This window comes from Scyliorhinus torazame, chromosome 7 (assembly GCF_047496885.1).
Source record: "Scyliorhinus torazame isolate Kashiwa2021f chromosome 7, sScyTor2.1, whole genome shotgun sequence".
Classification (NCBI taxonomy): domain Eukaryota; kingdom Metazoa; phylum Chordata; class Chondrichthyes; order Carcharhiniformes; family Scyliorhinidae; genus Scyliorhinus; species Scyliorhinus torazame.
This window is the reverse complement of record NC_092713.1, coordinates 246,105,811-246,118,265: the sequence shown is the minus strand read 5'-3', so window position 1 is coordinate 246,118,265 and position 12,455 is coordinate 246,105,811. Positions and strand designations below refer to the sequence as shown.

The 12,455-nt window shown below is 46.1% G+C and overlaps 1 protein-coding gene across 3 annotated transcripts in view; it reads left to right on the top strand.

Moving 5' to 3' along the window:
* Positions 1-12,455, top strand: part of slc23a1 (solute carrier family 23 member 1) — a 138,798-nt gene that overhangs the window by 30,328 nt on the left and 96,015 nt on the right. Inside the window, exon 1 of one of the 3 annotated variants that reach the window (XM_072512212.1) lies at positions 1,197-1,268. The exons of 1 other annotated variant lie outside the window; for it this stretch is intronic. In XM_072512212.1, coding sequence (XP_072368313.1) covers positions 1,212-1,268 — 57 coding nt within the window. In that variant the 5' untranslated portion in view covers positions 1,197-1,211. Of the gene's footprint in view, positions 1-1,196; positions 1,269-2,930; positions 3,010-12,455 lie in introns of those variants that run through there. One more of the 3 variants, XM_072512215.1, reaches the window with a different exon arrangement.

Sequence of the window (12,455 nt, the reverse complement as noted above, 5' to 3'; positions counted from 1 at the left end):
CCAACCTCCACAGATTTCTCCAAACCGCCCAAACACTAAACTTCACGTACAACAAGGAGAAATGCGTTTTCCGCACAACCAGACTAGCCATCCTCGGCTACGTCGTGGAAAACGGGGTTCTAGGACCCGACCCTGACCGTATGCGCCCCCTCCTGCAACTCCCCCTCCCCCACTGCCCCAAGGCCCTGAAGAGGTGCCTAGGTTTCTTTTCATATTATGCCCAGTGGGTCCCCAACTATGCGGACAAAGCCCACCCACTAATCAAGGCCACCATCTTCCCACTGGCGACTGAGGCCCGCCAGGCCTTCAGCTGCATCAAGGCGGACATCGCCAAAGCCGCGATGTGTGCGGTGGACAAATCGATCCCCTTCCAGGTGGAGAGCGACGCATCAGAGGTCGCTCTCGCCACTACCCTCAATCAAGCAGGCAGACCGGTAGCATTTTTTTCCCGCACCCTCACCACCTCCGAAATTCGGCACTCCCGAGTCGAAAAAGAGGCCCAAGCCATTCTGGAAGCCGTACGGCACTGGAGGCACTACCTCGTTGGTAGGAGGTTACCCTCGTCACCGACCAACGATCGGTAGCCTTCACGTTCGATAATACGCAGCGGGGCAAAATCAAGAACGATAAGATCTTGAGGTGGAGGATCGAATTCTCCACCTATAATTCCGATATAGTATATCGTCCTGGGAATCCCGCCCCAGATGTTTCTGGCAGATTCAAAGGATAATAGACAGCAAACGCTGACAGTTCCACTATCATTACTACTACAGAGTTTGGCCCTTTCGAATGATTAGAGAAAAACAAAGTTGCAGTGCAACTGTTTATTGCGAAGGCATTTCTTCCCAAGTGAATAATTAATTGATGTTGGAGAACTGATGATTTTCTTTCGTTTTCCATGGGGAAAATTTACATAAATGATGGATGGTTTTGATGAGCGCAGCTGTATTCAGTGTCTTGTAAAATTAATGCTTTCAATTGGTGTAAATCATTATTGTTTAATTTAGAAAAGACAGGTAATTGGCTCGAAACAAAGTATATTTAATTTGCTCTTGAGTTAAAAGCAGTATAATGGGCTGAATAAGAAAGCTTCTGTTTGTCTACAAGCACTTTTTTCTTTGCAGCAGCAGCTGGGACCAATAAAGTTACTTGTTTAAAGGTGTGCCAGCAGCAGGGTGAATGCTGCTCATGTATTGGTTATAGCAAATAGAATGCAGCATGTGGTGACGGTTCAAGCTTACCATCAATGTTCACAAGAAGTAGAAGCAGTAAGTCTTGCTAATTACTTTTACTCCCTTACCTTGAAATAAGTAACATTAAATTGTACTCCTAATTTCAAGCAGCTATGTCTTTTAATATTTCAAACATTTGTTGTGAATCAAGGCACCACTGCTATGGAATATTTTGGGGATCAATCAACTGGCTTATTTAAGTCCCCTTGCCAATGCAAAGAAGTTGAAAGAAGTGCGCAATTAATCTTTACAAACCTCTGGGCCCACTAGATGAGTATGAAGCTTTAAAACAATAGTATGGTCTGATCTGACCACACTTTGTATTTGCACAGTGCTTCTAATGTAGTGAAATATCCCAATGTGCTTGATAGGGGTATTATTAAATGATGTGAGCTAGAAAAAGAGCCACTAGGTCTGGTGACCAAAGGCCTGCTCAAGGAGAGGGGTATAAAGACATGACTTAATGGAGAGGAGAGAAGTTTAGGAAAGTGGATTCCAGAGTTTGAGGCCTTGGCAGCTAAATGCATAGCAGCCAATAATCGAGCGATGAAAACTGGGATGTTTATGAGGGTGGAATTGGAATAGTGTGGATTTCACTGTAGGTGTTTATAGCTTCAGCTTTTATAGAGGTAGGAAGGCTTGAAGCCATGAAAGGATTTAAAAATCCGAATGTGAATTTTAAAATTGAGATGTTTGGGTGTGATCTACTGGCTGTTCACGCTGGCAGGATTTTCTGGTCCTGCCGGTACCGGTTCCCTGGTGGCGAGGAGATCCTGTTGATGATGGCGGGTCACCTCTGTTGCTGAAAACCACATGGTGGGTTGGTCAGTAAATCCTCCCCATTGGTCTGTACAATGTCATGGTGAATGAGACTTGGGTACAAATTAGGACATGAAGCAGTGAAATATTGTATGATTTTAAACTTTATGGCGGGTAGAACAAAAGCTATGATGAAAGTTTCAGCAGAGCTGATGTGGGAATAGGGGTCAGATATTGTTGCAGATGTACAAATAGGTTGTCATAGTTGTGATATGTGATTGGAAGGTCAAGTTAGTCGGTAAAATATGACCCAATTGCGAGTAGTCTGGTTTAGCCTCTGGCAACTGCCAGGGCGAGGGATGAACTTGCTGGCTAAGGTGTGGGATTTGTGGTCGCAACGGAAGATAATGGCTTTAGTCTTCAATATTTAATTGAGGAAACCTCCCATTCGGTACTGGATGTTGCCCAAGCAGTCTGACAATTTAGACATGAGAGGTGGTGGATTGAGTTGTGTGTAGATATAGAAACAGGGGCTGTGTTTTCAGATGATGTCGATGATGTAGTGATCTGTACATCTGCACATACACCAGGGACTACAGCACAGATGTAATTGCCGCAGCATCAGAGATGGGTATAAAGGGTCTGACCCAAGGGAGGATCTGCCTCTTTTAGAAGCACTGGGCTAGTGAGCAGCAGCACACACACAGTTCAGCATAGGCAGTTTAGCTTCGCTTCACTGGTGATACCTCTTGACTGTATTACATCAAGTTGAGCTTGGAAACAGAATAAACCCATTGAATAAAGTATTTGTGTTAACTGGAAGTATACAATCTTTATTCAGACTTGGAGAATAACATTTGGTACCAAGAGTGATTTCAGCAAGCTAGCTAGACACCGGCAAGAGAAGAGAACTTAAACCAGACATTTGACCAAGGAAGGCCTCGCACCATTCGGACCCTTCGGATACCAATTGGCACGATGGACCCAATCCAAGCTTCATGCCTGCTCAAGACCACTGGTAATATGCATTCCAATTGGAAACTTTTTATATAACCGTTCAATCTATATCTAGAAGCTAAGGATCTGACCTCAGCGTCTGATGTCAGGAAGATAGCCTTGCTCTTATCCCTGGCAGGGCCGCAGGCATTAGAAATATTACCTACCTGGAAGGGGAGGACAAGGGCAAGCTGGAAATAATTATCAAAATTTGAAACCCACTGTCAATCTGAAGTCAATGAGATATTTGAAAGATTCAAGTTCACCAGGCGTTTACAAAAACCGGGAGAATCTTTCAGCAGTTTTGTAACTGATTTAGAATTACTAGCTCAATCCTGCAGCTTTGAAAACCTCCGTGACTCCCTCATCAGAGACCAGATAGTCAAGGGCATATCTGATGAGGGACTTAGAAAATCCTTATTAAAACGAAAAAATTATTACTCATGAAAAAAAAGTAAAGAGTATGAGGAATTTACTTACTGGGATCAAGGCCTTCACCACGAGATCGAACCTGTCAAAATAGTGGCCCAGGCTTCCAGAAGGCGCTCCTCTAGCGGCAATACCACGTGCGCGAACCGGATGCAGGCCACACATGCGCAGGTCTCCCGAAGATTCGACACGGAAGAATGGCCTATTGCGCATGTGTGAACATAGAGGGACAGTGTCATGATGTGTCCCTGCTGTGGACACGCCCACTTAAAAGGGCAATGTCCAGTTTCTGGCAAACAATGTTTAAAGTGTGGCAAATACAACCACTCAGTGCAGAGCTGCTCTGCAAATGAAGACCACAAGACAGAAACACATGAACTTCAACGTAAAAAGCATTGACCCAACGGAGCACAAAAAAACAATGATGAGAATTCCTCTGAGGACAGCCTTGCTTGCGACAACTCGCTTGTCGTGGACACGATCGAGACAATTGGCGCAACAATCTCCACGCCTCACCCGGTCAACAGCATTGATTCCAGTAGTGAGTAGACTGCGACTGCAAGTCAATGACTTTCCGTTGGTCTTCAAGCTCGCCACTGGGGCCTCCGCTAACCTCCTCACTAGTAAGGATCTCCATTCGATTCCAGGAGACCATGAAATAATACCCCCTGCATGTCGGTTGAAGGACTATAACGGCAATCAGATCGCCTCAAAGGAATCATGCCATCTCCGGGTGGACAACAAGACGATACGCAAGCAGCTACGATTCGAGATTGTACACAACAATAAATCATCTCTGTTAGGCGCTCAGGCCTGCAAAGACTTGCGACTGGTACAACGCATCTACATGCACACCCAGGATCCATCAAGCCTGGAAGCTAAAATCCACACATTCAAAAAGAATACCCGGATGTATTTAAAGGCATAGGCAACCTACCCTGCCAATACAAAATCATGCTGAAGACAGACACCAAACCAGTCATTCAGCGGCCCAGGAGGGTTCCAACTCCACTGCGGGAGAAGTTGAAAGCGGTACTCGACAGATTGCAGTCACAAGGCGTAATATCGTGAGTCACACAGCCGACTGATTGGGTCAGCTCTATTGTCTGTTAACAAACCTTCTGGAGATCTTCGCATATGTATAGACCTGAACCAGGACATTCGCCGGGAACACTACCTCCATCCCCAAGCGTTAAGAGATCACATCTGAGTTGGCAAATGCTCGTATCTTCACCAAACTCGACGCCTCGCAGGGATTTTGGCAGATACAGCTCGATGACTCCAGCAGATTACTGTGTACGTTCAACATGCCATTTGGACGTTTCTGCTTCAATCGCATGCCCTTCGGCATTATCTATGCGTCAGAGATCTTCCACAGGATAATGGAGCAAATGATCGAGGGTGTCAGTCTATGTGGATGACATCATATGGTCCACCACTGAAGAAAAACACTTCTGTCGTCTGAAGAAGGTGTTTCAGAGGATTCATAAGTACAGTTTGAAACTGAAACGGGCAAAATGCACATTTGCGAAGGAGTCTGTAACCTTTTTGGGTGATACCATATCATCTCTGGGTGTCAGCCCTGATGAGGTGGAAATCGCTGCGATTATGGACCATGAAGACGCCACACGACAAGAAGGCGGTGCTACGATTTCTGGGCTTCATCAATTTCCTCAGCAGGTTCATCAGAAACCAGTCCGCACGGACAGCAGCTTTACGCAATCTCCTACGAAAGACCACTGCGTTTGAGTGGACACAACGTCACCAGAAAGAATGGGTGGATCTCAAACAGCAACTAACGAGGGCACCGTCCCTTGCTTTATTTGATGCAACCAGACCCACCAAGATCTCCACTGACACCAGCCAGGACGAGATTGGTGCCGTTCTCCTACAGGACGACCAGTCTGACTGGGTCCCGGTGGCATATGCATCCAGGGCCATGACCGCAACTGAGTGCATGTCTCCGACCTCCTCACTGGGATTCTGAAGTTCCACGGCTACATGTACGGCCTGCCCACGTTCATAGTGGAAACCGACCACAGACCATTGGTCCAGATCATAGACAAGGATCTGAATGACATGACGCCTCGTCTGCAGTGCATCATGATGAAGCTGCAAAGGTATGATTTCTCCCTAGTATACACCCCGGGAAGAGACCTTGCCATTGCTGACGCACTGACAGCGCACCACCAGCTGCCGTCAAGAAAACGAGGCCCACGTCAAGAAAACTAGACCCAAACAGTTATGCATGGAGAATTTGCCTGCTTCTGATGAGAAGCTTTGTCTAATCCGACTGAAGACGCAGAAAGACGTAACCTTACGGAGGGTGCTGCACCTACTCCAGCACGGTTGGACGAGGGGACAATGTCCACAATTTCAGAATGTCAAGTGCGAATTGATTGATGGCTTCCTGCTACGCAGGATTGTGATTTCGGCCATTCTCTGCGCCGAGATGCTACGTAAGATTCATGAAGGCCACCTAGGAAGTTAGAAATACAAAAGGCGAGCACGACCGGCTGTGTACTGGCCCGGCATGAATCCAGACATAATGGACATGGTCATGACATGTGACACCTGTCATCAACCCGCACAGTGCAAAAAGAACCACTGCAGCAACACTAACTTACAATGGCGCCTGTCATCAAGGTGTGCCAGGAGACATTCTCGTGACATAGAATCCCGCACGTGGTGATGTCGGATAATGGTCCCTGCTTCGCGAGCAGGGAATGGAAAGACTAAAATACTCATTAGCAAGGCAACAGATTCACGCTTGGACGTCAACCTAGCGCTGTTATCCTACCGAGCAACCCCATTGAGCTCCGGACTGTCGCCAGCGCAAATGTTCTTCAGCAGAGACATCCGGACAACCATACCGGCGATACAATCCCGACAACGCTCTGCTCCTAGACAAAATGCGGGTACTACGGTCCAAACAAAATCAATACTACTATCAACATGTGATCCCACTCAAGCCACTGACAATAGGCGACATCGTCAGAATCAGGGACCCAGAAGGCGGATGGTCTGAGCCAGCCACGGTGATCCGGCAGGAGGCACCGTGGACCTACATTGTCAAATCATCAGCGGGAGTACTTTTTTGCCATAACCACTGGGATCTGTTAGTGATTTCGGGCTACAACGTCTGTGTTTCCCACACTGGACTTGACCGAGTCCATTTGTCCACCGGACGTTCCTCGCCAGACCGTACTCTTGATGACATCAAACCACCATCCCTACCACACTTAAGATGCTCCAGCAGAAGCCGTAAGGCACCCGACCGGCTAGATTTGTAATGACCCTTCAACACTCGCAAGGCAAATATGGACATTTCTCATGATGGACTCCGAACACAATTAACATTTTCAGTGTGCAGTCTAGACAACATGTCAAATAAAAGTGGGGGGGGGGGGGGCGGGGTGTAGTGGTCTGTACATCTGCACATACACCAGGGACTACACAGATGTAACAGCCACAGCATCACTAGAGGGCAGCATCAGAGACTGGTATAAAGGGTCTGACCCAAGGGAGAATCTGCCTCTTTCAGAAGCACCGGGCTAGTGAGCAGCAGCACAAGAGACCGCTCAGCACAGGCAGTTTACCTTAGTTTCACTGGTTATACCTCTTGACTGTATTCCATCTAGTTGAGCTCTGGAAACAGAACAAACCCTCTGAATAAAGTATTTGTGTTAACTGGTAGTCTACAATCTTTTATTCAGACTTAAGAGAATAACATAGAAGAAGGGTAACATTTAGATGAGAAATGAAGGGTCAAGGATAGATCCCGAGTTCAAATCATCATCGAACAAACCAGAACTGTTATTAGGTCATCTGAAATTTGCATTTTGATTGGACTAGGTTTGTAAGATGTAACTCTGGTCACCCAGAGCGAAGATGAATTCAATTTTTTTGTTGAAATCCAGCAAGGTTGTGTAAATACTTTGCCTAATTTGCGAAAAATATAATTGAGGTGTACATTTGGCTTATGTACTTCAATTCATTTTGAACTGTTCATCAGGTGATAATGCAATTGCAACATCTGCAAATACAAACATCAAACAAAATAGGTTTTATAGATTTGTATTTTCATTGGCATCCCAATGATCTTCATATTGCAATGACATCTAAATATTTTGCATCCCATGTTCAAACATTTTATTGTATTGCCCTATCTTTATAGGTATATTTAAAAAGATAGAAAATAGTGTTTAACCATTTGGTGTGATCTTCCAGCTAATGCAATGTATGGAGGATAGAGGAGTTCTTGATCCAGTTAAAAGCCATGAGTTACATACATCTAGTCCTTTCTCAAATTGACTTTTTACTTGTTGATGAATTTAAGCATTAAACTAGACTTTCTGGGGCTATGATGTCCAATCGTATTTTTGTTTTAATTTATGGGGCATGATAAGTGCCTGGCTTGTATAAGAAAGTGTGATTTTTACAAGAATGTAATTCTCTGCACACAAAAGAAGACCTAAAGAGTCTACTGGATGAAATATTTGCTGGGCTACTTTAACCAGAGAATATCTGAACCGTGAAAGAGTGAATTATTCTTGTCGGTTTTCTGTTCAGTCACTGATGCCTGTGGTGATATGACTGTATATACACAAGGGGGGGGTGATATGACTGTATATACACAAGGGGTTAATGTAAATACACTACAACTAAATAACCACTAGAGATGTCATGACATGTAATGACCCATTGGCTGTATATTTGCAACAGGACACAACCAATGGGTAATCAGGACACCCAGAGGTGGCAGTACCACAAGGGGGCACTACACAACCCATATAAAATGACACGGCACACAGGCTCTGCCTCTTTCCACAGACCAACATCTAGAGAGTACATCGGGGTTGATCGACAGCATCACACCCAGCCCATGGCCGAGAGCAGGCTGGTAAAGCTAGACTGAGTTACTACTGCTAGATTAGCAGAGGAGTCGAGCTCATTTAAGAACTGTGCTAATAGTTCAACAAACCAATTGAACTAATTTCATAGTCTGGAGCTTCCTTTGTCAAAGCATACATCAGGGAAGTAGCTTATGCTGCGCAGCATAACACAACATAATACCAGGAGTGCGTGTTCAATCAATTTAGTTCAACTCCGCAAGATCCGTGCCAACCAGCAACCGAACCCAGGCACGATGATAGAGAGGCCGGTTCCTAATCCACTCGGGTGCCACGGCAATCTCAGTGCCAACTGGCATGCATTCAAGCAACGATTTCAGCTTTACATGGAAGCATCTGACCTAACTGGTGTGGCCGATGCTGCGAAGATTGCTCTTCTACGAACATGCAACAGAAACCTTCCCCATCTTGCGTGTATCCAGCCAGCCCAGTCCGTACATATGCAGTTCCTGGGAAGATGAGAACCGGCAAAACAGTGTTTTGCGCATGCGCGAGTTGTGAAAAGAGCGCACAGTAAAGGAAAAGCGATTTGTGCAATCCATTCCTACGCTTTACGTCACAAGCGTCATGACGACAGAGGCCCCGGGCCACGCCCACTGAAAGGGGAAATGTCCGAAAATTAGGAAAGAGTTTTAAAGCTGCAAGACCCCATTCTTTCACCCCCAAGACCTGGACTTTTACCAGTAGTTGAAATCCACCTCCGCAGAACCCTGCAACAAGCAGTTAGCACCGCCCAAAGAGATGATTTGGTCCTTGAAGACGACTATTCAGACGATGATTTCTTCCTTGGACCCAGAGAGCGCAATGACAGTACCGAAACAAAAGAAGGTAATTGGTTTATCGAAGAATACTCCTCAGAATGGCTGAGTTATTCAGATATGCTGATCACCGCATCAACAACATGGTTGCAAAGCTCAACACGACTCTACTCATGGTAGATGAATCCAATACCATGATGCCATGGCAGACGTCGACACATTGGATTTCATCCACACAGCAATGAAAGACTCCACAGCGAGACCACTGCACGACTCCACACAGGGAACTATGCCAGACACCACGGAGCGATACAAGGCTCCACAGCGAGCTCGTTGACCGACTCCACAATGGGAGCAACTCGAAGACAGCGCTAGTCTAAGACACTGCAGGTCTACCCACTGAGACAAGTGACGAAGGCATCACAATTCCCATACAAGATCACAGCGAGACTGCCAGATCTCAGCTCGTATGCACAGAGGCACTCGACGGCAATTCAAATGAAACTACTCGTAAGTCCAGTGCGACCACGTCAATTGAAACCTTATCCACTCGAGCCTCTCCACAAGAAAATGAAATCTTGAACATTTTGACTCCGACAGAGGAGCATCAAGAAACCAAAGTTGATTCAGGTGAACCAGAATGGACTCCAGACAGGGAGCATCACCAAGCCAAAGATGATTCAAGTGAACTGGACATGACTCCAGATGGGGAGCACCGAGGAATCAAAGACTAAACACTCAATGAAACAGCAGATGCCACAAGTACACTGACACAAGGACTCGCATTCTCCACTTGGAATGGCCATTGAGCGCAACAAACACAACAACAGACGACAACAACAAGTGTACCAAAGGCACCAACGTCAACAACAAAACCAACAACACTGGAACAACAACTGGTACGACATGGTACAACTCTGCAAATGCACAACAATGTAACAGCACAGCTCAAGCAGACCAGCTTTCAAGGAAGCTGACATATGGCAATAAATTCATGAACTTTGGACTCAAATATTATTTGGTATTGTATAAATCATCATTATTTGGTATTGTATAATCATCACTGTCATCATGACTTGTACATATCATTTATCTACCTATTTTGTTCAATTTCCTTTAACCAAGTGCAGAAAATGTAGCACAAAAAAGGGGGATGTGGTGATATGCATCACTGTATATACACAAGGGGTTAATGTAAATACACGACAACTAAGTAACCACTAGAAGGAGCACCAGAGATGTCATTACATGCAAACATACAGCCAATGGGTCATTGTAACAGGACACAACCAATAGGTAATCAGGACACCCAGAGGTGGCAGTACCACAAGGGCCCTACATAATTTATATAGGAGGACAGGGCACATTCCTTTCCACAGTCCGACATCTAGAGAGTACATCAGGGTTGATCAACAGCATCACACCCAGCCCGTGGCCTAGAGCAGGCTGGTAAAGAAGAGTTACTACAGCTAGATTAGCAGAGTCGAACTCATTTAAGAACTGTCAATAGTTCAATAATCAAGTTGAACTCATTTCTTCATCTGGAGCTTCCTTTGTTAAAGCATACATCAAGGGAGCAGCTTATGCTACACTAAGCAGCATAACACAACAATGCCCTGTAGCTTTACTTGTACTGATTAGCTGCCAAATGTGTCTGCTTAGTATTCACCGCGTAAATCCGCATAATTTTGTTTGGATTGACTTGATGTCAGCATATTAATGTTTCAAGTTTAAAAACCAGGAAACACAGACTGTTTTTGTGTTTTCTTTTTAAGTAAGCACAAATTTATGAAGCATTTATTGCCCACTTAAAATGGAGAATTGGCATTAGGGTGGTAATATCATCGCCAAACCTTCACATTTACCACGGTGGTAGTGCCAGACAACATGATGGTGGCTATCCTCAATGTGAAGATGGGACTTCATGTCCACAAGGACTGTGAGGTGGTCACTCCTACCGACACTGTCATGGACAGATGCATTTGCGGCAGGCAGGTTGGTGAGGATGAGATTGGATCTTCCCATTTAGCAGGGTGGTAGTGCCATACAACCCAATAGTGGGTTGCCACACAACACCATAGTGGGTACACTCGATGGGCATAGTGGGTACTTTCGATGGGACTTTGCGTCCACAAGGACTATGCAGTGGTCAACCCTGCCGATACTGTCATGGACAAATGCATTTGCGACAGGCAGGCCGGTGAGATTGAGGTCAAGTATGTTTTTCCCTCGTTATGTCCTTTTGGACCCAACCAGCTCTCTCTCTGGTGGTACTACTGAGCCACTCTTGGTGATTTAAGTCCCCCACTCGGATTACATTCTGCGCCCCTGCTGCCCTCTGCTTCCTGTGGTGGTGTTCAACAGGAAGGATCACTGATTTGTTAGCTGAAGGGGAACAGTATGTGATAATTCGCAAGATTTTTCCTTGCCCATGTTTGACCTAGTGCTATGAGACTTCCTGGGGTCCAGAGTCTCTTGAGGACCCTCGGGGCAGCTCCCTCCTGACTGTGTACAACTGTGTCGCCACCTCTGCTGCATCTGTCCTGTCGGTGAGACATGACGTACCCAGGAATGGTGATGGTGTCTGGGAGATTATCTGGAAGGTATAATTGTCAGGCCTGCTTGACTAGTTTGTGAGACAGATCTCCTAATTTTGGTACAAGCCCCCAGGTGTTAGTAAGGAGGACTTAGGAGGGTTAACAGGGTTGGGTTTGCCATTGCCGTTTCCAGTGCCTAGATTGATGCCAGGTGGCCCATTGGGCTAATTTCGTTTGCTTCATAGCAGTTGGCATAAGTGGGTTTCCCCCCCTAACCCACTAAGTGGGTTTCTATGCCATTTCAGAGGGCATTTAAGATTCCACCACGTTGTGGATCTGGAGGGTGGAAATCACAATGCTGCTTGGGAGTTTTGGCTTTGGGGGTTGGCGAAAATGCAGATTCTCAGCTATAATATACAACTGAAGGGGGGGAACCCCATCATTGGTGGACTGACTCCAGGCCTGGAGGACCAAGCTTACTTTGGCTGTCCTGTTGGACAGCTGCTCTTCTGAGGGGATGAGGCTGCAGGGGTCACAAAAGAAGGGGAGGGCTGCACACCCCCTTGAGTCCTGAGTGGAGGACTCCAGGGGTGTCCAGCAGCTGCCTTCCTCCTCCCCTCTTGGGGCTTGAGGCTGACTTAGTAAGGACATCCAAACCTGGAAGGAATTTGTGATGCCCTGTCCCTCCCTCCCACCCCCTTGCCTAGCCACTGCAAAAGTTCACCCACAGCTATAGCAATGGGTGCAGGTCTGCGTGCATCTTTGGAGGAATCTGTTGGACCAGGTTCTTCCATGGCACCTGCCAGCCTTCCCATGGAGACCTTGCACAAT